This window comes from Harpia harpyja, chromosome 13, assembly GCF_026419915.1.
Source record: "Harpia harpyja isolate bHarHar1 chromosome 13, bHarHar1 primary haplotype, whole genome shotgun sequence".
Taxonomy (NCBI): domain Eukaryota; kingdom Metazoa; phylum Chordata; class Aves; order Accipitriformes; family Accipitridae; genus Harpia; species Harpia harpyja.
Window position 1 is genome coordinate 12,834,302 of NC_068952.1, and position 24,361 is coordinate 12,858,662.

The 24,361-nt window shown below is 44.8% G+C and overlaps 1 protein-coding gene across 1 annotated transcript in view; it reads right to left on the reverse strand.

Moving 5' to 3' along the window:
- The window catches only part of HHAT (hedgehog acyltransferase), a 113,141-nt gene extending 97,550 nt beyond the window's left edge, over positions 1-15,591 (reverse strand). Inside the window, exons 1-6 of the mRNA XM_052806640.1 lie at positions 15,368-15,591; positions 13,897-13,964; positions 12,100-12,213; positions 11,270-11,464; positions 9,776-9,988; positions 6,010-6,181 (exon numbers count right to left, since the gene is read on the reverse strand). Of these exons, the coding sequence (XP_052662600.1) occupies positions 6,010-6,181; positions 9,776-9,988; positions 11,270-11,464; positions 12,100-12,213; positions 13,897-13,964; positions 15,368-15,461 (856 nt within the window). The 5' untranslated portion in view covers positions 15,462-15,591. The remainder of the gene's footprint in view (positions 1-6,009; positions 6,182-9,775; positions 9,989-11,269; positions 11,465-12,099; positions 12,214-13,896; positions 13,965-15,367) is intronic.
- Positions 15,592-24,361: the final 8,770 nt, after the last annotated feature.

A 24,361-nucleotide genomic window follows, 5' to 3' on the forward strand; every position in this document is an offset into this window, starting at 1 on the left:
CGTATACCCTTGTTCTCGTGGGGGACTTCAACTTTCCGGACATCTGCTGGAAATACAACACAGCAGAGAGGAAACAGTCCAGGAGGTTCCTGGAGTGTGTGGAAGATAACTTCCTGACACAGCTGGTAGGTGAGCCTACCGGGGAGGAGCCTTGCTAGATCTATTGTTTACAAACAGGGAAGGACTGGTGGGAGATGTGGTGGTCGGAGGCCGTCATGGGCTTAGAGACCATTAAATGATTGAATTCTTGATTCTTGGTGAGGTAAGGAAAGGGGTCAGCAAAACCACTATGGACTTCCGGAGGGCAAACTTTGGCCTGTTCAGGACACTGGTTGAGAGAGTCCCTTGGGAGACAGTCCTGTAGGGCAAAGGGGTCCAGGAAGGCTGGACATTCTTCAAGGAAGTCTTAAAGGCTCAGGAGCAGGCTATTCCCATGCACCGCAAGACGAACCATCGGTGAAGATGATCGGCCTGGCTGAACAGGGAGGTTTTGCTGGGACTCGGGAAAAAACAGGAGAGTTTACCATCTTTGGAAGAAAGGGCAGGCAACTCAGGAACAGTACAGGGATCTTGCTAGGTCATGCAGAGAGAAAATTAGAAAGGCAGAAGCTCAGCTAGAACTCAATCTGGCCACTGTCATAAGAGATAACAAAAACTGTTTTTACAAATACGTTAACAACAAAAAGAGAGCCAAGGAGAATATCCATCCTTTATTGGATGCAGAGGGGAACATTGCCACCAAAGATGAGGAAAAGGCTGAGGTACTTAATGCCTTCTTTGCCCCAGTCTTTAATAGTGAAACCAGTTATCCTCAGGGTACTCAGCCCCCTGAGCTGGAAGACAGGGACCGAGAGCAGAATATACCCCCCATAATCCAGGAGGAAGCAATTAATGATCTCCTACACCACCTGGACACTCACAAGTCTATGGGACCAGATGGGTTCCATCAGAGAGTACCGAAGGAGCTGGCAGAGGTGCTTGCCAAGCCACTCTCCATCATTTATCAGCAGTCTTGGTCAACAGGGGAGGTCCCAGACGACTAGAGGCTTGACAATGTGACACCCATATACAAGAAGGGTTGGAGGGAGGATCCGGGGAACTACAGGCCTGTCAGCCTGATCTCAGTACCAGGGAAGATTATGGAGAGGTTCATCTTGAGTGTAGTCACATAGCACGTGCAGGACAACCAGGAGATCAGGGTCAGCCAGCATGGGCTCACGAAAGGCAGGTCCTGTTTGACCAACCTGATCTCCTTCTATGACCAGGTGACCCACCTAGTGTATGAGGGGAAGGCTGCGGATGTTGTCTGCCTGGACTTTAGTAAGGCCTTTGACACTGTCTCTCATGGCATACTCCTTGAGAAGCTAGCAGCTCATGGCTTAGACAAATGTACTCTTCACTGGGTAAAAAAACTGGCTGGATGGCCAAGCCCAGAGAGTTGTGGTTAACAGAGTTAAATCCAGTCAGCAGCCAGTCACAAGTAGTGTTCCCCAGGGCTCAGTTTTGGGGTCTGTTCTGTTTAATATCTTTATCAATGATCTGGACAAGGGGATCAAGTGCACCCTCAGTGAGTTTGCAGATGACACCAAGTTAGGAGGGAGTGTTGATCTGCTTGAGGGTAGGAAGGCTCTCCAGAGGGATCTGGACAGGCTGGATCGACGGGCAGAGGCCAATTGTACGAGGTTCAACAAGGCCAACTGCCAGGTCCTGCACTTCAGTCACAGCAACCCCATGCAGCGCTACAGGCTTGGGGAAGAGTGGCTGGAAAGCTGCCCGGCAGAAAAAGACCTGGGGGTGCTGGTTGACAACCAGCTGAATATGAGCCAGCAGTGTGCCCAGGTGGCCAAGAAGGCCAACAGCATACTGGCCTGCATCAATAATAGTGGGGCCAGGAGGAGCAGGGAAGTGATTGTTCCCCTGTACTCAGCACTGGTGAGGCTGCACCTCGAGTACTGTGTTCAGTTTTGGGCCCCTCACTACAGGAAAGACATTGAGATGCTGGAGCGTGTCCAGAGAAGGGCAACAAAGTTGGTGAAGGGCCTGGAGCACAACTCTTATGAGGAGCAGCTGAGGGAACTGGGGTTGTTTAGTCTGGAGAAAAGGAGGCTGAGGGGACACCTTATCACTCTCTACAACCACCTGAAAGGAGGTTGTAGTGAGGTCAGGACTGGTCTCTTCTATCAAGTAACTAGTGATAGGACAAGAGGAAATGGCCTCAAGTTGCACCAGGGGAGGTTTAGATTGGATATGAGGAAAGATTTCTTTACTGAAAGGGTTGTCAGGCATTGGAACAGGCTGCCCAGGGAAGTGGTGGAATCACTAACCCTGGAGGTGTTCAGAAAGCGTGTAGACATGACACTTCAGGACATGGTGGTGTTGGGTTGATGGTTGGACTCAATGATCTTAAAGGTCTTTTCCAACCTAAACAATTCTATAATTCTATGATGCAACCCGCTCTCTCTCAGAGCAGGTTGCTGACTATGTGCTTCCATAGCTCATTGACCCACAGGGCAGGCACATAAGCTGCCTTTACTGGTGGCTGCCAGGCACAAGTTAGGAAACACAGGGAGGAGTGATCCAGTAAAACAGGGGTGACCAGGAGATAATTGAAGGTTCTACCTTTATGTGAACTATACATACACTGTTTTTAGCCTTCTGCTCACAATTCCCAACACTCTTATCACCCAGTTAATGACCCTGAAATTGCCAGTTACAAACATAACCTGCATCTAACAGCAATTAGAGATTACACAGATATTTCAATTACAGCAGTTCTTCCACCTATATATAACACAACAACAATGCAGGAAAGCATGTGCCACATCATTGTTTATTCAAGAGACAGGCTTCATCTACACTGATTGCATTGCCAATAAAGAGACTGGAGGATATTCAACAAGCAAGGGGTGAAGCAAGGCTACAATGTTCTCTGAGCCTTTAAGACACCATCGTAACACATCACAAGAAACACACAGCCAAGCTGGATTATCTAGGACAGAAGGTGGCTTCCTCTAGAAAGGGAGAAACTCTGTGCTGACTTTGACATGCTCACATTCAGAAGAGTAGGAGAATATACACAGAACTAGGCATTTGCAAATGAATTGGAAGGAATAAGGTAACATAACCTGTAGGCAAGAGTGCTGCTACACTAATCCAGATACTGGCTTGTAAAGGGCATGGGGAAAAGAAGAATCTGAACATTTATTTGACTTAAGAGGATCATTGGTTTAGTTGCAAGAGGACACAAGTTTAAAAAATTAAAAAGTTTAAAAAACAACCATACAATTCACAAAGTGTACTAACAGTAGCTAATGCACACAAACAGTAATATTGAAGGCAGCTTGCACCTGTTACAGTTAAATACACAGGCATCAAAAACATACATGCACCATTTTGTATATTGCTTCTTGTAGAAACTCATTTGCCTAATTCCTTCCACACAAGAGAAAATACTTCTCTTACTGCTGGGTAACACATTCTCCCAGGTACTATTTTTTTCTTAATTTTATACCTGCGTACACTCAGTAATGTTACTTTAGGTAACTTTAGCAGTTCTGCTTTACATGGCCATAAATGACAATGTTATACAGGGGCATATTTAAACAAGCACTGCAACTCATGCAGGGTTGGTTGGGGTTTTTTTTATTTCTTTGCCGTCTCACCTCACAGGAACACCACATGAAGTAATGCACAACACAGTGTAGCTTCACACTGAGTTGTAGACTGACCATCATCATTGCCTTTAAGATGCCAACAGCAAAATCTCATAGCACCGTTGTCTTTACCTGCACTGCTGGCATTTATTGCCCATCATTCAAAGATATCCCAGAAGAAAAATGGAGGAGCAGTTATTTCCCTAATTAGAGCTGACTGCAAAACAGCACCACAGCCTTTCCCCTAAGTTTACCAGGCTTCTGGGACAGCCAGGCATCACAATGTAAGTAGATGCTCCATGCTGCTTTGAAGCTGCTGTAGTTAAATAGGAAACACAAAATGAATAAAACACCCAGCAGTGCAGAAAGTCTAATATACCATGTGGTTAATCCTCCTGAGTCAACAACAAGCTGCTTCCTCAGTCTCAAGACTCAGTTATCTGATGTAATTAGTTTTAATAACACAGAACGCTGAATAACAGAGGGGATTGTTTGGCTCTGTACAAGAAGTGGTGTAGAAGCATGGTAAGATTCTTATGGATCCAGTAAGGATCAAGAGAAAAATATTACCAGTACCCTTACTCATATATTGGTGGGTCCCTAAATGGACTGTCACTGATTTGAGTCTAAGGAAACTTGTATAATCATTGTGATAAAACCTATAGAGAAAACATTTTAAGAAGTGACAAACTTCTGCCTCAATCTCATTTGTAGTATATTTTACACACCTGCTTTCATTACTACAAAGACAAAGCTCAACAAGAATAGGGTTACACTTTGACCACACCTCTCCTAAAAGCCAGGTCTCCACAGAGGACTTGTTTCAATTCAAATGATATTTTAATCAGGCAGCTTTACAGTCCAAACTTGCTTTAACACTGGCTTTCATCACCTGTTGCTTTGAGGCATTTTAGCCTTTTCTAATCATCTGTTCAAAATGCATTTTAATTCTTAGGATGTAAGACTTGATTTCATCAGATATACAGCCTACTTGGCTATTACCTGGAAAGTAACTTTTTCCCCTCTTTTTAAAAAATCAGCACTGGTAGTCTTGAAGGGAGGGAGGAATCCACCAGTAACACCAAAGCTGGAATATCTCATCTCTAATTCTGTAGCCTTGCCTGCCTTATCCAGTGGCCAACTTTTTGTCAGACATACAGACAACAAACACCAGGAGCTAACATTTAATTCATCAATGAATTGACATTTAGAACAGGAGCAAAAACTCAGAATCCACTTTCTAAACAGTGACTGAGTGAAGAGAGGTAGAATGAACCATGGAGACAAACCTCTCACTTTCTGCTCTTCATCTGCTCTCACTCTTTTTTTATATATAAAAATTATATATTGAAACATACATTAAGTGTGTGTATATATATGCACATACATATATACACATACAAAGACAGAGCACACACATTGCCCTCTGCTGACCAGTCCAATACACAAGTGTCCTCCAACACACACACTGCTCATCACACATGATCTCCAATGAATTCTTGACAGGACCATACCAGCATGCATATCAATTCCTGTTACTTGCTGGTCCAGTAAGAGATACCTCCTTCAATTCAGCAATCACCAAGGCTTTTTCTGAACCCAGTCTTAAGGCCTGGGGTTTCTGTTTCTGGGGTTTCCTCCTACCTGGTGATACACATAGCAGGGGAGAGGGGGGAGGGTGGCAGGGAAACCAAGTCAAACCAACCACATATGCCAGTTGGTTACAGGTTAGTCTACATCTACCTACAGCCCAGCACACCAAGCTCTTGCCATTTAATGCTACAACTGTCAGAGCTCATTTTCCTGCCCCCTGCACAGTTTGGCATTTTAATGAAATACCAGGGAGCCGGAAGGGGGCAGAAGAGGGGGAAGTCAAGCAGGAAGACAGAGCTGAGAGGCACTGACTTCTACTTTCTGGCCACCTTGTTTGCAATTCCTTCCCTCTGCTCTTTTCATAAGTACTGTCATTTTATCTTTCAACATAAATACATACTAGAAACATCAAAACAATAAGCACTTTAATTCTTAACATCTCCCCTCCTCCATCCCTACACTAAAACTCTTTTTTAAGTGTCCACTACCATGACTTGGAGGGGAAAAAACACTTAGACCAAAGTTTAGACACACATTTTAGACTGGAAAAAACCAGAATATTTTTTAATTTAGGAAGCAGCTCAATATGTTCATCTGTAAGCTTCTTAGAGGATCTACATGTTATATTAAGAGTCTGCAGACCACCTTTCTGACAGTGACTGGCCATAATGTACTATTCATAAGCACCTACAGATGATGGAGAAGTAGACTGGGATTCTTGAAGTGGGGGGAGGAGGATTTCTGCTGTTGTTTCTATACTCACCCAAGGCCCAGTATGATGCAGCTTCCAAAGGTGGAGCACTGCTGTAGAGAGCATGGATATACATGAGGTGAATCATCAACTCAGCCAGGCACCACCAAAAGAAAATACGAATTATGCCCATGATTAAGATGCTGAGATTGGTCTTCAAACTGAAGGCTTCTTGTCTCCTCATCTAAAGAAGAAATCCAAAGAGGTTATATGGCACACAACTGAATGTTTTACTCAAATACTCATCCTGAGAACTTTTTAAAATTTCATTTGCTATTCATTACTAAGGGGACCATTTGACTACACCATTTAGAAATTCCTGACATACACTGAGGGAGACTGGTCTCTCCATTCTCAATCTCAGTAAGCAGTAGGTATCAACAAGAGGCCAAACGTGAACATACACTGCACCAAACTTGTAGAAAAGGCCAAGTGCTGTTTACCTGAACAGAATCCAGATATGAGACTTTTTTTAATTCCTATAACTTAATCAACCTCTAGAGATAATCAAAAAAGTTTAAAGAAACTACAGCTATGAAGGAGAAGGTTTTCCAAGCAGCAACCCTACCAAACACAGAAAAGAAGGACTGCTTGCTCTTAAAATACCTTCAACTTCTACCAGCTGCATAGGATTGGTTATCTGAGGACAGTTCTTCATTTTTCTCCTGTAGCACTGCCAAGGTCAGCAAAACCTATGACATGCTGAGCAAATGGCAGTTAAGTGCAAGTTAAATATCAGATAAGACAAGTTTTGCAGTTGACAGGCTTCTCAAGATGCCCCAAACTCTTACATTGCTAACTATAGTAAACACATTGGTATACTATTATTTTACCTTCTTTCCACAGTAAAAGAGATTATGATCAAATAACAGAAACATAGGATTGCCTAAAAATTTAATCACGTTTTGTACATCTATCATTGTATAGATATGCGACATTTCCTTTTCCAGTCTTTAACTGGCCACCAAAAATGCATGTACAAGATAAGCAACCAACCCATCTGCACAGACAAAACCCCCTCATAATTGCAAGCACACAGTACAGCTAACATGCTGTTAGCTCTGCTCACTTACAAATGAAACACAACACTCATTTTGAAGATTAATTTGTACCAGATATATGAAAGCTTGGAGACTACTATTTAAATCACAGGGATTTGCACAACAGGCCTTCAAACCCATGACTAGAACTGCTATGCCCTGCTTCAACCCAGAAATTCAACAAGGCCATTGACAAAGTGTCAGCCTCTCATTTTTGCCTGGCAATGGATACCAACTGCCAGCACTGGTATTACACTCTTCAGGCCATACAGCAGGTTCTATCTCCATCTCCAGGACTTCTGCTTTCCTGTGTGCTCAGCAGAAGCCTTCATCTCAGTTTCAGCTTCAGTTAAGGGGTTCTGCACACTCTTTGTATTGTGCACTTTGAATCAACTGCTGGGCACTGCAAACTTTGAAACCCTCCTCCAACCTCACCTGTCAAGGCAATATCCTCTGCTCAGGTAAGAACTCTGACAATGCACTTCAAACACCAACAAGAAACACATTAAGGTTGTTCAGTTTGTTCCACCTTCTTCATGGCTTTAACCAAACAGGTCTGTGTATATTTAAATGAGAACCTACTCCAAATACAGGCATACCATTCTCAATCTTCCTTTTTCTCCTCACACCAAGAATACAGGTGGTCTTTGCACAGGTCTTTGCTGAGCCATATCAGATGAGCCTGGTTTCAATGCAAGACCCACCCCCAATTTTCCTACCAGCTATCCCCAAGCTGCTCTCAACTTGGAGTCTCACAGGTCTTCCGAAACGTTCCTTGAAAAAAAAAACCAAACAAAAACAACAAAACAACCACCTCTCCCTCTGCTAGGGGTACAAGAATATAGGTGGAATTTAACACACTTCAGAAGCTACAAAACAATAAACAGTAAAAAAATAAATTACCTCAGTTTCTATGCAAGTCTATGCAGACTTTCCTACAACATCCAGCCCAGGATAACATTCAGCCTTGCATCTTCCAAGCTACTGAAGACAAATGAGCATAGGACTTATCACTCAGGGGTCCACCAAAATCTCAGTTTTCACTTTCATAAAGCCCAGCCTATTTGCTGTGGCTTCAACAGAAATTTTCCAAATATAAACAGAAGAAGTGCCTAGGCTTCTATACACAAACTGAAACAGTAGTTTTGTGGTTTGAAGTGTCTGCTCATCCACTTCATCCCAATGATGTTAGCTATAGACATCACAGGTGGTGATCTCATTTCTTACTCAAGTATGCAAGAAAATATGGAAAGCAATAAAGCATGGAAATGTGGGGGTTTCCCCTGTAATGTAGAAGCAGGCTTGAAAAGCAGCCTGCAAGACACTAGGAAAAACATTCAGTAAGATAGGTAGGTCTTTTACATGAAAAGAGCTGCTCAGCTTGCTAAAGTTTGAAGAAAAGTGTTCTAAGTATATCATAAGCTTTTTTCACACCAACATGAGGGGAAACTGGAGTCTTCAGGAATTCCCAATACAAACCAGCACCTTTCTGTGACTCTGAAATCTGTTTCAGAGTTATAGACAGCTGCTGCTGAAAATGTTGCTTTATTCCACCTGATGGAGGAGAGGAAAAATAAAATCCAGTCCAGCAGCTACATGCTAAAATTATGAACACTCTCCAAATGTAACCTGTGTCATTAGCTCCCTAGTCAAAGGGATGAATCTAATGTCAGACAAGAAAACATCCTGTAAAGTAGAACAACTCAGGGATGAAGGTTTGTCTTAAAGTTGATATCCAGGACACTGACAAATTCCCAATGCTACGCTCAAAATTGTCCAATCTTCACATTCCTATAACATTATTCGATATTTTCAAAATTATGTGGAAGGTGGCTTTAGACACCCAATCAATTCTTAATCTCCAAGAAAACTTAAGTAAAAACTGAAATCCTTCAAATCACTAGTAAGGAGGAAAAATATTACAGAATCAATAATAGATGCTTCTACTGAAGTCAAAACATGCATGAATGAAAACTCCTTTTCTGTAGGGGTTTGTTTTTTTTTTCCCCCCTCAAAGTACCTCATTGAGGGAAAAAATGTTTATTTCAGAAGGAAATAGAGATCAGAGTCTGATAGAGAAGATTAATCATCCAACCTTCAAAAACTATTTTCCTTTCTTTCCACCTTCTCTAACACTGGAGTCTAATCAATCTCTCCCCACCCAAGCACCAGACAAAAAGACTTATTCTGACAATATATTTTGACTAAATATATTCTCAATGTTAGTTACCAGCCTTATGTAAGTTTAGTATTATGCCATGGCTAGCAGACAAGCATGAATACCCAATACTGGTTTCTAACTACAGCCTTCCCTTTTGCATGCAGGATACTTCAACACTTAGAGAAAAGGACAGGAGATACAGACTAACATTAGGAACACCACCTGTTTGAAAGTCATCAGTATCAAATTTTATCAAGTAGGTAACTAGAAAATAGGAACTCAGGCTTACCTGTAAACTACCTATGAAACACACCATTAAAATAACATCTCAAGGAAAACTGGATGAAATTGTCTACCTAACATTTTCTCATGATTGGTATTAAAATCTCTCAAGATTGGAGGGGGGGTGGGGATTGACCTATCATGCTTTAATCTGTTCCTCAAAGTACAGGGTCTTAGTCTAGATTTGGCATCTGAAAAGAGATCATCATCCACTTCAACAGTTCTTCACCCAATTCCTGTGAGGCACAGATGCACTGAAAATCTTGAACTGCATGATCTTAAAAAGCACTGTTACCTGCTTACTGAATTCATCAAAATTCAGAAGGGGTCCATTGTGGAACGTGGGATAATAAAACACGTATGCCAGCATCCACAGGAATGAGTGGGATGACTTCTGGGCAGGTCCATGCCAGCAGTACTCCAGGCTGAAGCTAGTGCAGAAGAGACAGCGGACAGACACAGTGAAGAGCAGCAGATAATACTCATTTTCGGTGTCGTACCACTTTCTCTGCAAGACAAAAAGCCAGATCACAATGGTGCAATGTTGCGTTTTCTACACAGCTGGACAGCGATATCCACCCAGATCCTAACTTTCAGGGTCACCAGCAGCAGGAAGCAACTAAAGCAAACAGCAGCTGGAACAAGCATCTGAAGTAAACAGCACTACTTAACACATGAACAAGCCCTGGCTGTTGCAGCAGAGGCCTCCAGAGCTACTGCAAGCAGCATGAAGAGACAACAGCTTGATTTCAGAAACGTATTAGGTTATAAAGAACTATGACAGCAGGAGAACTTTTCTTACAGGAATGCCATTATCTCCCTCAGATTTGGTCCAGTAATATAAAATCCAAACCAGTGTGTAACACTGACAGCCAAGGGACTGCTACAGCTGAAGCCAAGGCTGCATTTCAGATCTGAAGAGAATCAGTCACTCTTGAGAAAGCTTGAGGCTGGAAAGATGTTACCAAACCTTTATCAAGTTTGACACTCACTGTCACACCTGTTTCCAACATCAAAAACATCATCACAAAAAACTTGAAAACATCAGCAAATGTAGTTTGGCTGATTACATTTGTATTGCAGCAGGTCCTTTCCTCCTCTCAAATCTATCTACACCACATGAAGAGACCCTACCCGCTCATCTCCCCTCTGCTCTCCCCCTAAACATCAGGGCAACAAGCCTTGTAACATATGCCCTGTTTTTCCTCTTAGTCCAAGCAAATACAAGGACAGTTTCTCACAACTGAGCAGCAGTTTCTCTAAAATCTGTACTGCCCAGCAAAAGCCATTAGAGAAAGAGCAAAACTGAGCTTGCACCAACCAGTTCCAAGCAAGCAACTCATTTGGTACAAATCAGTGTTGGAGAAACAGTCCCCCTTTCCATGCAGAAGTCTGCAGTCACCAATAACATATGATCAGACTTTACAAAGCAACTCCTGAATATGAACCCAAAAACCAGCACCTTAAATTGGTACGATTACAGCTCCAAAGAACAAGAAATGTGTTTACTAGAGCACTAGTAAAGTATCATCATATTCCAGCTCTACTGAACACCACTTAAAGGCACATACTTTCATCTCAATGCACCAGCCAGCACAATTGAGAAATACAACTTTTCTAACTGGAAAAGCTCCAGCATGAGTCACTGCAGCTCTATTGCCTGAGGTTTTTCAAGTCAACCTCTGCTTACATCAACTGAAGGGATGGTACTCCATCATAAAGATAGCTGCCATAATGAACAAATGCCACCGTAATTTATTTGATGCTTAATTAGTCCTTCTCACATTACCTTGGCTTCTTCCACAGCTGGTATGCGTAAAGTGAATAGCAAGATAAGGGAGCACAACCATGTCAGGAGTGACAGCTGGAACTGAGCCACAGCAAATGAAATAGTTGCATGGAACAAAATGACAGCAAAGCCCTTGACTCCCAATAACAACCAGCAGGCAGCCATTCCATAAACCATCAAGCACCATGGTTTATACTGTTAGAAAAAGAAAAATGAACAATTTTTAGTGTCATTTCTAAAGAAAAGCAAAGCACTTGATATCTGTGCTGTCCTGCACATAGTCTGTAGTAGAAACAAATGCAGTCAACAAGGTTAAGAACACATATGAAACAATACAGGGAAACCCAACTGTATCCATTAAGATGGAAGGGAAGGGGTTTCTGCAGCAGCATGTGTGAAATCCAGAGCCTCCCTGAACTGGGGTAGAGCATAACTTCCTCCCTTCCTTCCCCAAACTAGCAGGTGTGACACCACACACCTGTCATTTCCCACAATCACACAATCATTTAGCAATCACACCAAAACCCAGGCAGTCATCACTTCACAGTCTTGGAAAGGAATAACTACACCATTCCTGTGTACAGGTCACACAACACTGGTTAATGGTTCACAGCAAAGCACAGGCTTTCATGGGTTGGAGGCTGAAGTCTCCAAACACTAAGGCAACCTACATACTCGCTCTCACTTGTGCATCATTACAGACCCACTCACACAATTCACCCCACAGAATGGTATTTCCCATGCTCAGTAGCCTCAGTGCCAAGTTCCCATGCCCAGAGCAAACCGAAACCCACAGAAACACCCTGCTGTGAAGAAATATCTATACATACCTTCTCCACCAGGAGCCTGGACACTTGTGATACCAGGAGGTGACCAGCCAGAAGCCACAGTATACGTTCCCTTCCCCATTCAATCCAGTAGCTCCACTCAAAGTCCATGGGGTCCTGGGGTATCAAGGGAACTGGTCAGTACGTGTAGCCGGCCATAAAAGCTTGTTCTTACATGACAAGGAAAGATCTCTAACACACTAGGTCTGTTACCCAACACCACAGAACTCTGCATCTGAGGAATGTCATTTCAGCAATCCAGTTGGATCGCTTACAGCAGCGAGCTCGGACAGCACCATTTTGACTTCCAATGGTGTGAAATTCAGAAAAAGAGCTTTAGATGGTGTTGTGACTCCTAAGCCAAACACTGGTGCTGAACCTGACAGAGCAGCAATCACTGCTTTTCACCATGAATACCAGGGAGCTTTCTAACCACAAAGCTGGTAGGGAGGCACCCACACACACCCTCCCTCCTCCCCAGGACATAGGAAGCAGGCTAGTGACTACACAGAGATGCAGCCTGGAACAAGGGTCCCACTTCTCAGGGCTTCTCAGTCCAACACACCCTTGCTTTGGTTCCCTGTCAGGAAGCTTCTCAGGAAACAACAAATTACTCTGCTACTACTGTTCCTGACCAGCTCTTCAAACCCAACAAATTCACACCTCTGCTTGCCCTGATCCTTTTAATTTTAGGATTTTTTTTTTTCATTTAGAAAGAAAAAACAAAACAGTTTTGGACTACACTTAACCCATGCAAAGTTTAGCCCGGAATTTCTTTTTTCAATTTCTGTCAGCTTTTTAAGCAAGTCAACTGCAAAGCAGAGCACTGCCTTCCCTGTGTGTACCCCTCACCTCTCCTGAGGGATTCAGAGAGCAACTCTGCTCTGCCTTGGAAAACCAAAAGCTTGGGTGAAAAGGCACCTTACTAGAAGAGAAGTTTCACTCCCTGTTTCAACAAAGTCTACATGGGATCAGATGAAGTCAGGTCAGCTGGAGATTCCTGTGACATGGGGTTTTCATCTAAATTGGGTAAAAGGAATCAGCTGGTAGCTATCCCCCATACAGAGCCCCACTAAAAGTTCATCTCCACAATTGCTTTATACCTTTCTTGAAAGCACATCAAGGGTCCCTTACCAGCAGCAATGGTGGGCCCAAACACCAAAATACTTCCACAGGCATACACTCCTAGTCTTGTGTAAGTCATCCTCAATATTAGTTGCGTGCATTAGTTGCACTTCTTCAAAAGGATGTGAGGTCGAAAGCAAGCGGGGGGGTGGGGAAGGGTGTTATTTTTTTGTTTGGGGTAGAGCAGTGCTAGTGTTCTTATTAATTTTTTAAGACCAACCATGTTTCTTTAAGCCCTTACACCTCAAAAATCTGTTCTCCTCTATGCTGGACTACAGGCCAACCAAGAAGAAAACACATGTTCACTGATGTTAAGCATTAACCAAACCACCCAGTCACAGGAAAAAGGCTGAAGAAAATGTCAAGGGTAGTCACAGCTTTTAAGGCCAAACAGTAAACCAGAAGGTTAAGTGACATAATGAAGGAGAAACACTTAGGCCAAGGATCAGGAAAAGAAACAAAACTTTGGTTATGATTCTTAGATCTAGACACACCCAGCAAGTCCCTCTTCCTCAGTAGAAACAGACTAAAATTAGCTATGAATATCCAAATCTGCAAAGTTACCACAAACCTCTGAAGCTAAATCAGAAGCTTGGGTGAGCAAAGCGCATGGAAACATGATATCCACACTATTGCCACAAAATAAAAGATGCTGGTATCAGTCACCCACCCTACCTTTTTGAGGCCCCGAAAGAGAGTCCCTGGTTCCAGCCCAAACCGTCTGTCCATCGCAGCTTCATATTCTGCAAAGAAGAGCAAACCTTTACTAAGAACACCACAGCCAGAGCAGGAACAGTCAGGGATGTGGCCTCTGCTGCTCAAGAGCAACACATTACCACATTGCCTCTGCTGATGGGGACACTCAGAGCCAGGGAAGGGCACATCACCGTGTCACCGCTCACCAGGTAAGCTGCCCATCCAGGCCACAGTTCAGCCCCGCAGCAAAGTCACTGAGTTGCCCAGAAACTATGCTTTGATCCCCCCTTGCAATGGGGGCAATAGCAGACAGCAACTAACCTTTTACCACACAGGACCTGCACTAATCCTTATCTCCCCTCTTTCAGGGCTGCCTGGTTTCTCCCACCAGAGCAGAAGGACATACAGACCTGATAGTGACCAGTACAGCCAGAGCAGGGCCAAGCTGCTCAGAGAAGCCACCTCCAGAGCCCGGTCCCATGCAGCGTTTTGCCATCTCCACAGATGACGTGCTGTACGCATGGGTGCACAGCCCTATACCCCTTTACCCAGCACTTCCTTCACTGCCCTGCAAGTGCCTTTCTGGCACTCCTGTTCTTCTGAGAGCCAGCTAGGGTCATTAATGTAGAACACCTTGCTGATCAAAGCCTAACAAGATGCAGTGTACATTTCCTTAACAAACCTCTCTAACTAGCTACACTTCTACTAGATTATACCACCTTCATTTCCCACCATCATCTGCTGATGTGTTAGAACACAGCTTCTTTTCATCTACAAATTGTATTTAAATTGTTTAAAACCCCACCCCTGCTCTGCACTACTCAGCCCCACTGAACCAAAGCCAAGCCACCATACCAGCTACCGAGACATTACACAAAGCACAAGCAAATATTTGGAACCAAACTGACCCCAAAGCTGCACAGACAACCCAGACATTGCTCTGAGCCCACAACAGGAGCCCCAGAGCTCCAGGCAGGGCAGCACTCACCTGCCCTGGGACCTCCCCAGGGTTCAATCCCCAGCAAGCACCATCAGGAGGCATAGCTGCTTCTGAACCACCCACTTCCAAGGGGCTGCAGGTGAGAAGGCCCAAGACTAGCCAGGAAGAAAAACAGTTCAGAGCCCAACATTCATGCACTTCCCCCATTTGAGAAGCTAAACTTCAGAGGTCTCCCTCATCCCTTCCCTGACAGTCGAGTACCAGGACACCATTGCCAAGGGCCCTCCCAGCACTAGAGGCAGAAAAGCCTTGGGAAAAGCCCTCTGCCCAGCTGGCACCGGGCTACCGCTTCCTCGCACAAGGCAAGTTTGCAGCCAGGAAGAGCACAGGCACTCCTTGCAGAAGAGCAAAGTAGAAGCCAACCCAGAGAGGACAAGTCCAGCCCAGCAGCCTCACCAGCCACAGGCAGGAAGCACTGCAAGAGCGAGCACGTTCGCATCACAGACTTACTTTGAGACACTTGGTGCACTTCGTAGAAAGCATAGAGGTGAGAGCCCACAGCAAGGACCCCATAGAGACACATCTCCCAGGCCGGCAGCAGCATCGGCCTAGGAGCCGCTCACCCGCAGACCCCGCCGGCCGCCTCCCTGCGGGGAAAGAGAGGACGGGAGAGGTTTCCCCGCGCAAGAAGGACGGGCACCAAGCAGCGGGACGACCCGTACCGGGCGCCGCGGCGGCCGCTCGCCGCGCCCTCGGCACGGCAGCGGCCACCGAGCGCGCTTCAGGCCCCCGCGCTGCCGGGGCCCTACGGCGGGGCGGGCTCGGGGCAAGGAGGCGGGCGGGCTCCGCCGGCAGCTGCCGGGAGGGGAGGCGAGCCCTGCCCGGCCGCGACGGCGGCAGAGGCCCCGGGGCCGAGGGCTCGGTGAGGCCCGGGCCCGGCGGGGCCCTCGGGGCAAGCCTAGGGCCAAGGCCGGACCCCGGCTGCTTTCGCCGACCTGGGACTGAGGGGAGTAGACGAGGGGACCCCACTCCACTCCTTACCTGGGGGGGAGGGGGGGGGGGGGCTGCTCCGCCGCCGAGAGCGGGAGCGGCCGCCGCAGCTCCAGGCGGGCCGAGCCGAGACTCCAGCCCCGCGGCGGGCAGGCGGGGCCCCGGCGAGGGGCAGCGAGGGGCCAAGACGCCCCCGCCGCTCCACAGAACACCCAGCCCCGGCCCCGCCCGCCCCTTTAAGAGCTGCGGCCACCCCCCGCGGAGGGAGGGCGGGAGCGGGGCGGAGCTCCCCGCCCCTGCGCGCCCCCCTCCCGGCCGCCAGGCGGCGCCGCAGCCCTCCCGCCGCGGCGGAGCGAACCCCGCGGCGTGCGCCGGTCCCGCCGCGCCTCCCGCTCCGGGGCTGCGGCTCCGCCCGGCTCCGCCGGGTTCCCCGTGGAGAGGGGGCTTGGGCAGGCCCCGCTCCCGCTTCCTCGCCGGCTGCGGCCCGGCCGGCGCGTACCTGGAGAGCTGCGGCAGAACTTGTTCGCTGAAAAACACCGTTGTCTTCGGGCATGAAACGCGCAATGCCGGTCTGCTTAGATCTGCCGAGAACCTGTCGGTTGGCTTACATCGAACGCATGAGCCGTTTGGGTAAGAAGTTAGCGTTCTGGTCTGTGTTTCTATAGCATTTATCACGACCTGACTGCGGATGCAGGCACCCTCACGGCTGAGGGATCATAAGGGAGTATCACTTGTATAAAGGTGTCCTGGGAAGAGAAGCGCCAGCTTCAGTCTTTTACAGGAGCTGGGACAAGCTAGGGGCATGGCACTGGGAGACAGTCAAGTGCTGCAAAGAAGAGTGAAAACACAGACGTCTTCTTCAACATATTGGCCTGTGAAAAGTTGTTCTAAGAGATGTTGTGTAAATTAACCGTGAAGTAAAAATGAAGGATTGTATTCAGACGAAAAGGCTGTAACAGCCTCTCACAGACTTTTTTCCCCTTGCCGGAGTGCAGGGTACACTGATGCAGGGACACTGTTTTTACAGTCATCATGACATAACTTGAGAAATTAGCAGGTCTGAAGAGCACCACCAAAGCAGGAACTTGGGGCTGGAAGTACTGGTGCTGACAACCACCTCATGGATCAACCTGCAAGGGGAGAGGGTTCCCTCCTCTTGGCACTTCAGACATAGCTAATGAGCCTCACTGCTCTTAGTGTTAAAAATACAGTGACTTTCCAGCCCAAAAGGTTTGGGCAATTTATGCTCATCTGATCTTGCATCATGTGACTTTTATCCCACTCTGTTGTTGACATCAGTGATGTCATTTTTTAGTGGGGGAAACGTTTCACATCCTTTTAGATGTTGCCTTGCTGTATCTTTAAATTGCTCTTATAGTATTTCAGTTCCCTTGATCACCTTGAGGCCTTCTTTGCCTATTCAAATTCCTGTTTCCTGATCTTTGAAAGCCAGGCTTGTGTCTGATACTCCAGGTGAAGTCTCACTGGTACAAGGGGTTGTCTTTCCTGTCTGAACCAGACATGCATCTCCCAGTGTCTCCAAGAATCACATCTGTCCATCAAAGCCAAGTGGTGGTCTTTAATCACTTTGCCTTTTGCCTCCAGTTTTTCTTCCTTCTCTCTTTGCCAGGCAATGACTCACCTTCAGTTTTCAGCGTCAATTTTGATAGCCCCTAGATGCAAGATATTGTATTTGCTCTGTGGAACTGCCGTAAAATCTCAAGGTCGGGTACATTCTCCTCTATGATACCCAGATCCTCTTCTCTGCTGACAGTGCTTCCCCAATTTTTGCCCTCAGCAGGTTAGTCAGTACCTTCTCCCCCCAAGAAATATGACAACACCTGCAAAACAGCACCAGAACAGCAGTACCGAATTTGTAAAAACATTCCCACAGGACTGCAGCCGAGTTACGGCCACTAAGGGTCAGCAGAGCTTGTATTTTCCTGCAGTTTTGTCGTTTCTGGTCAACAGTGTAAAGTCGGTACAGGCAGCAGGCCCTCTAGGTGGCTGCATAACACAAACAGTATGCACGCAGGAGCGGTACTGCGGCTTCAAAAAGGGAAGAAGTATAACAAGTTACAGCTTTTACATCAGCTTACACTGAAAAGGACATCTCTGTCATTAGTTATGTGGTGACATCCAGGAGCCCATGTATGCTCTGTGACCAGGTGAGCAGCTACCGTTCCACAAAGGTCACTGCCAAGCCCATGGAGCAGGAACACTGACAAACTCTGACAACGGTCCCAGCTGGAAGATCTCACTGCCTGGACTTCTACATTAGATGATTTTTTTTTTCTTCCCCACCCTTATTCAAAGGATTTTATATAGTAAAACATGACAGGAATCTCAGTGAATGACTTTGCAAGACTAGCTGTAAACTAAGCTGCTGAACATCGCTGGCACGAACACCTACGCATTGACACAGCCCTCTCTATTTTAGATGCCACGAATAAAAAGCGAGTTCTGCTGCTGCTATACTCACTGACAGGCAGTGGAGGAACCTGAGAGCAAAAACTCTAGAAAGGCCTCAGCAGAAAGCCCCACTTCTCATTTGCTCAGCAAGGACATAAAGTTTTTTAAACATTTCTTGCCCTGCGTCCCAGCAGCTGCACAGGCCTGGCAGCCTCATCAAGGCACCTGCCCTTTGGGAAGAAAGTGGTGTGATGCTGTGTACATGTGTGGCAGGTTTCTCCAAGGCCAAAAAAAGCAATCTACCTTGGGCAGAATGATGATTTGTGATGGTTGAGGTGTTTCCCTGGGACAAATTCAGAGCATCACTTCTGCTTGAAAGTTTGCACCACTCTTACTCACCGCCAGAATTGCTAGAGTGCAAGAGGCAGCAACCTGCCAAAGAGGTCCATGTCTGTCTGCTACTGGGAGCCAGCAGGAAGGCATCCAGTCCCCACCATGGCTTTGATGAACAGTGGAAGATGCAGTGCCAGCCTCCTGCAGATCAGTTCAAGCATCACTAGAAGAGAGTATGTCTCTAGCAGATGTTCAAGTCCCCTTTTTTTATTTCTATCTCTTCTGAAGCTGGTATGGCACCTGAGTTGGAAGTGTTCGGTTTTGACTGTAAAGTTCAAATGCCATTTGGTTAGAGTCTCACTTTCTTATGTGATCAGCTATAGATGTGATCATCAGATACTCAAGCAAACGATTCCAGAATCAAGGAGGACAGTGGTAGTGGGAGGCCTTTTAAAAGAGCCCTTACTATTGCCTTTCCGTGCAAGTTCTGCTGAGGTGAGATTGTTACAGAACTCTTCATTTCTAGGGCCTAGTCATGTCCATGGGGACAAGGCAGGGTGGGGGTGTAAAAGGCAATGAGGTGGGCAACTGAGGCACTTTGCAGCTGGGAAAGTAAACTGAAGCTTGTGTTTTTGAGGAAGTCCTTCTGTTCAACTTGTCATTTGTTTCGCATGCGGCTGAGCCAAAATGTGTATTTATGAATCCAGCAGTAGAGTCCTCAGACAGGATAAAGCGTAGGGCTTCTCACTGCTTTTCTGAATGTAAAGTTCCCCTGGGAATTACAAGCAGTGCCCTAGAGCTTTCCCTCACAGGTTGATACCTCGCAGCATTGAACCAAGCCTCTTGTTTTCATTCACCCTCTGGAAATCACACAGTAATGCCCCCTGCGTGCAACATCTGAATGACAGGACACGATCAGCACCCACTGAGAGTCTGCAGATTAGAAGTTCAGCAGCAGACAGGAGGATGAGTCATGTATATTTAGAAGAAATCACAAGTATGACAAGAAATATCCATGTAGCAAAACAACAGTATTAAAATGGGGACAGTCATAAATATAAAAGCTGTGGTATTTACAAAGAGAGCCAAGTGAGTCTTCCAATTGTCAAGCTAAATATGACACAACTGAGGTTAACATGAACCCTCCCTCCAGAGATCTCAGGCACGGAGTTATGGACTCTAGAGAGACAACATGCAAGTTTGCCCTTTTCGTCTTGTTTGGCTTTGCTTAATGAAAAGCAAACATTACATGAAGTTGGTTAGCATTGCAGATAGCCCCATCTTTACAGGTTCCTCTCTCTGACCCCCAGCCCTGAAACTGGCTGTTTGTGAAGTGCCAAGCATTTTTTTTCCCCATCATCTTTAGCCGTATCTATGTAGACATTGTTTATAAAGAGATCCTTGCAATCACAAAGTCAGTATTTCTGTGCATGCAGATATAATCATTTTCCTGGCTTCCTTTTAATGAATCCCTTGCATCTTTGAGAACTTGTTTCATGCTCTGAGGCTGGAAAATTACCATCAGGCTTCTGACTGGGGATTCATAAAATTACTTTTGGAAAAAATACAGTAAATTAATACAGTCTTGTAACTAAGCAGCTCACTGTTGGATTCATGCTGAACATCTCAGAGGCTTCCTCGTCAATACACTACCTGCTTTGCTTAACTAAAGCCCTGAAAACCATGGCTCCTGGTCAGAGCCTTTTAACAAACTTCTTTACTGATTACCCATTCTTTCCTCCAATGAAAACAGTATTCTAAGTGAAGTCATACAGCCTTGCTCTCACCATGGATGTAGAGTCCACTTGTGCAGTTACTATAGCTGGGGTGAGGTTCAACTGTGCTACCTTGATCACGTCTGAGTCTTAGTTAATCATGCTTAAGTCTGAGTTTCTAAGTAGTCAGCTATTAAACACAAAGGTTTTTCTTCTTTTTCCACAATACTCCTTAGAAGTTGTCTAGCTTTAAGTGTGAAATGATGGGAGTTAAGGGGATGGTGAGTCAACTCCTACATACCCTAGCCATCATATTGAAACCTCCTGTGATTCTTAGCAAGGAAGTGGATAATCCACTACTGGAGTATTTAAACACCTCAGTATTTCAGTATCTCAGTCATCCTTGGGCAGAACAGATGGTCCAGTCCAAACATGGGAGAAGGGATTCTTCAAAAAATCCCTACGTCAGGTATTACTTTTCTTACCATTTTTAAGTAATAGTGGAATGAAATTCAGGAAAAAAGGCCATATCATAGCCAGTTTAGTCAATTATAATTTACATTATTACAAACAATGGCAAGACTCCCACCTGACCTCCAACAGGGCAAGGAGCTGACAAAATGTAAGTGATCCAAAAGGTGTTTTAAATTTGTTATACTGAGGTTGTAAATCAGACGCAAATCTCATTCTATTATGCCACATTATACACATCTTTTCCAGTGGTGTAAGAAATTACTCCTATCTGTGCACATCTGTATTTAATCCATAGCTATATTCCTGAAAACATTGCTTTTTTAATCAATTCAGTGAATGGAATAAATGTAGCAAAAAAATACATCTCAGATTACTGTATGATAATTGACAAAAAATATTCAGACAGAATAGCCTCTCTCACTGCCTACTAAGCAAATTTTATAAACTCTCCATCTCTTCACATTGCTTTGCTATATGAACAGCCAATCATATCAGCTACCACAACCACCTGTATTTTACTGACTTATCCCTTACTTCCTATCGTTTTCCATATCCTTGTAAAAGGGTGGGAATACATTCCAGGTTGATTATTTCTATTTGGCAGAATATTTTTCTTTTGTCTTTTTAAGGTCTGTGAAACTAAGAGGAGTCAGTGGACCTGACTGTTCACAGCATCACAAATGGAACCAATACAGCCTTGTTGAGTAGCCAGCTGTTCAGACAGAACCAGCAGAGGACTCAGAAACTTCTCCCTCATAGCAATCTGGCAAAGATACAGACCTCACTCTTTTATGTCAACTTTCTGGTAGAAATATTATTTCTTACAAACATTTCTAAGTGGATTGGATACATTCCGATATCTTTTATGAACGGATTTTTCTACATCTTAATTTCATGAGCAATGCCAGTATTTGCCTTATTATTCAGGCTGCCCGCTCTTCAAGGACTGTCTTTTTGTTCCATGAGTGTGTGGGGCCTAGTCAATGATGCCTTAATTGCCAATTGTTCCTTCTAACCTCTACCACAATACAGATATCAAAAATTCCCTGAATACCCAAGTCAATGCAATTATATTCATGGCCACAGTCATGCATGCTCCTTGGCTACCTGGCGCATTTGTGGCCTTATGGCTGCAGGGTCCCGTTCCCTTTACACATATGCACACTTAGATCAGTCTGCACCTGCCTCCACATTGTGTTGTATATAAAAAGCTTATAGCTGGTTTCCTACCTGAATGCATGGATGACATCTTAAGAACTAAGATAACATTATATTACTGGTCAGGAGGAGTCTTCCTGTAAGGATATTTCAGAAAACAAATGCTTTTTTATGTTTTATCTGAGAAGCTTTCTTGCTTTGTGCATTGACTTCCCCCTAATTTGTCTCCATTTTATGTTTCACCTTTCCATGAAGAGAGGGTAGTACTGCAGGATGGGCTTCAAAGTCATAAAAAAACTGACTTTAGGATGCAGGTATCTTCTATTTTGCTTCTGTGTTTATGTAACAGGCCATAAATGTATATAAATTATAAGAAGTGCTCTGTCATACTTGAAGCATTTTTTAGATTGTTCTTGAGATTATGCCTTTCAATAGGAGAAAGAATTCAAAAGCTCTCTTGGTGCCTGTGCAAAATGCCAGCAATATCTCACCCTTTGCAGATAATCTCTTCATACAATGGTGCTAAAATATTAGCAAAAATTGCATTTAACTCATAAATATTTACATCTATTTGAAATGCCAAAATTTTGCTCTGCGACTAGCACAAATCAACTGAGTAACATTGTGTACAATAAAAAAGTGGGTCATTGCCAACTGTGGCTTATAACTGCAACATGATTTGCAAATACATCAAATTGCTGCCTCAGGACAAGGTGTTGCTTTCAGTGCACAATGTCTTCATTGACTACTGTAGATTTGGAATAGGTTTCAAACTTCACATCTATCATAAACTGCCATAATCTTCCTGCTTTATTTAGTCCGAGTTGATAGCTTTTTACTGGAAAATGAGAAGAGGACTCACCTCTTTAAAACAGCACCTTGACATGGAAAATGAACTGAGTAAGGACAAGCCCATACAAACGATGCAAGCCCTACAAGACAGATCATCCTCTAGGCTGCCTGGAGGAGACAATTGAGAGTCATCATCTCTGGACAGTGGTTTACACAGCTGAGTCAATGGAGATTTAGTGCAAAATACAAAGACAATTGTATGGAAGACCGAAAACCAGAAAAATCCATTCCCTTGTGAGTGTCCCAGATACTAGGCATAGCACCACACGTCCACTTTTTTCTCTTTTTGGCCCCAGGTATCCTGCATTCTTGTTTTGTCAGGTGATAGCCTTTCCATGGAAAAGTGGAGAGCTGTCTTTCCCCACCACATTGTTTTTCATGAGTTCGCTTCTGTTATGGAGAAAAGTGGAAACTCTGAGGCTAAAGAGAACACAAGATCTGTCACTCTCACATTCTGAGGTTTGCTCTGAGCTTTAGGTTGTGCCAAAGGGGCCTAACCATTTGTATTTTAACTAGAAAGTGGTGATGGCTGCCTTGAGGGTGTGGAGAGCTGGACCTGCTCTGGCTGCTGGGGCAAGCGTACTCCTAGCAGCCCTTGGGGAGCACAGAGAGACCGTCACTGAACTCAGAGGTGACCTACAAGTTTTCACAGCACTCCCTGGGACAGAGGGAGTCTGCAAAGGAAATAAAGCAGAGCTCCAGGTGCCTGAAAATATTTTGCGTCAAAGAAGGAAATGTTAGAGCATTTCAGCACCACTGGCATTAAGTAGTTTTAAGTGGCAGTGTTCAGTTAGGTACCTCCAGTTTACCCAATTTCTGTTTAGATGCTGGTCCTTCTTTGGATTTAGCGCACCATTCACCTGGCTATTCACAGACTTTTCTCCAGAAGGGAGTTTCCAGAGGAAGGGTCAGACAATACACCTGGCTCAGCTAGTCTCATCATTCAGAGTTGCAGCACATACATAGAGAACAAGGCTAAAAAATGAAGGTCTTCCATTGCACTCATGGTTGAAATTGCTTTTTGTTTTGAAGTGTGGCCTTTGAGAAAACTCTGCCTTTAAATGCCATTTTTTGCTACTCACATGGTCTGCTTTGTTCTGCTCCAGGCTTGCTGCCACCTGATCTATGGCTACTTTGGAACACAAAAGAAAGACACTCGAGCTGCAGGACTGCTGCTGACCTACTGTCAGAGGCAACTGCATGGCCAGTACAACTCTCCACTGAGTTGTCAGTTTGTTTGCAGCTGAAACAGTCTGTGGACATTCTGAGTAAAATATATTGAACTATGTGTCTCTTCACCGTTTCTGTTGCAACATTCTTACCACAAGAAAACCGTGGGGAGCATTTTTGGTTTCCACTTTCTATAGCTTTTTCTAAGGAAATGCTGTTGTGGGTTGCTCTAAAAACACAGTTGTAGGTACTGTGGTATGATTTAAGCATTTAATCTGTCCCGGTTACTTTATAACAGAGTGCAGAACACCATTCTTACGAGCTGTTTGTATTAAATCTCACACTTAAAATGCACTTTTTATCATCAAAGTGTTTTCCAAGCATTAATTTTCCAACATCT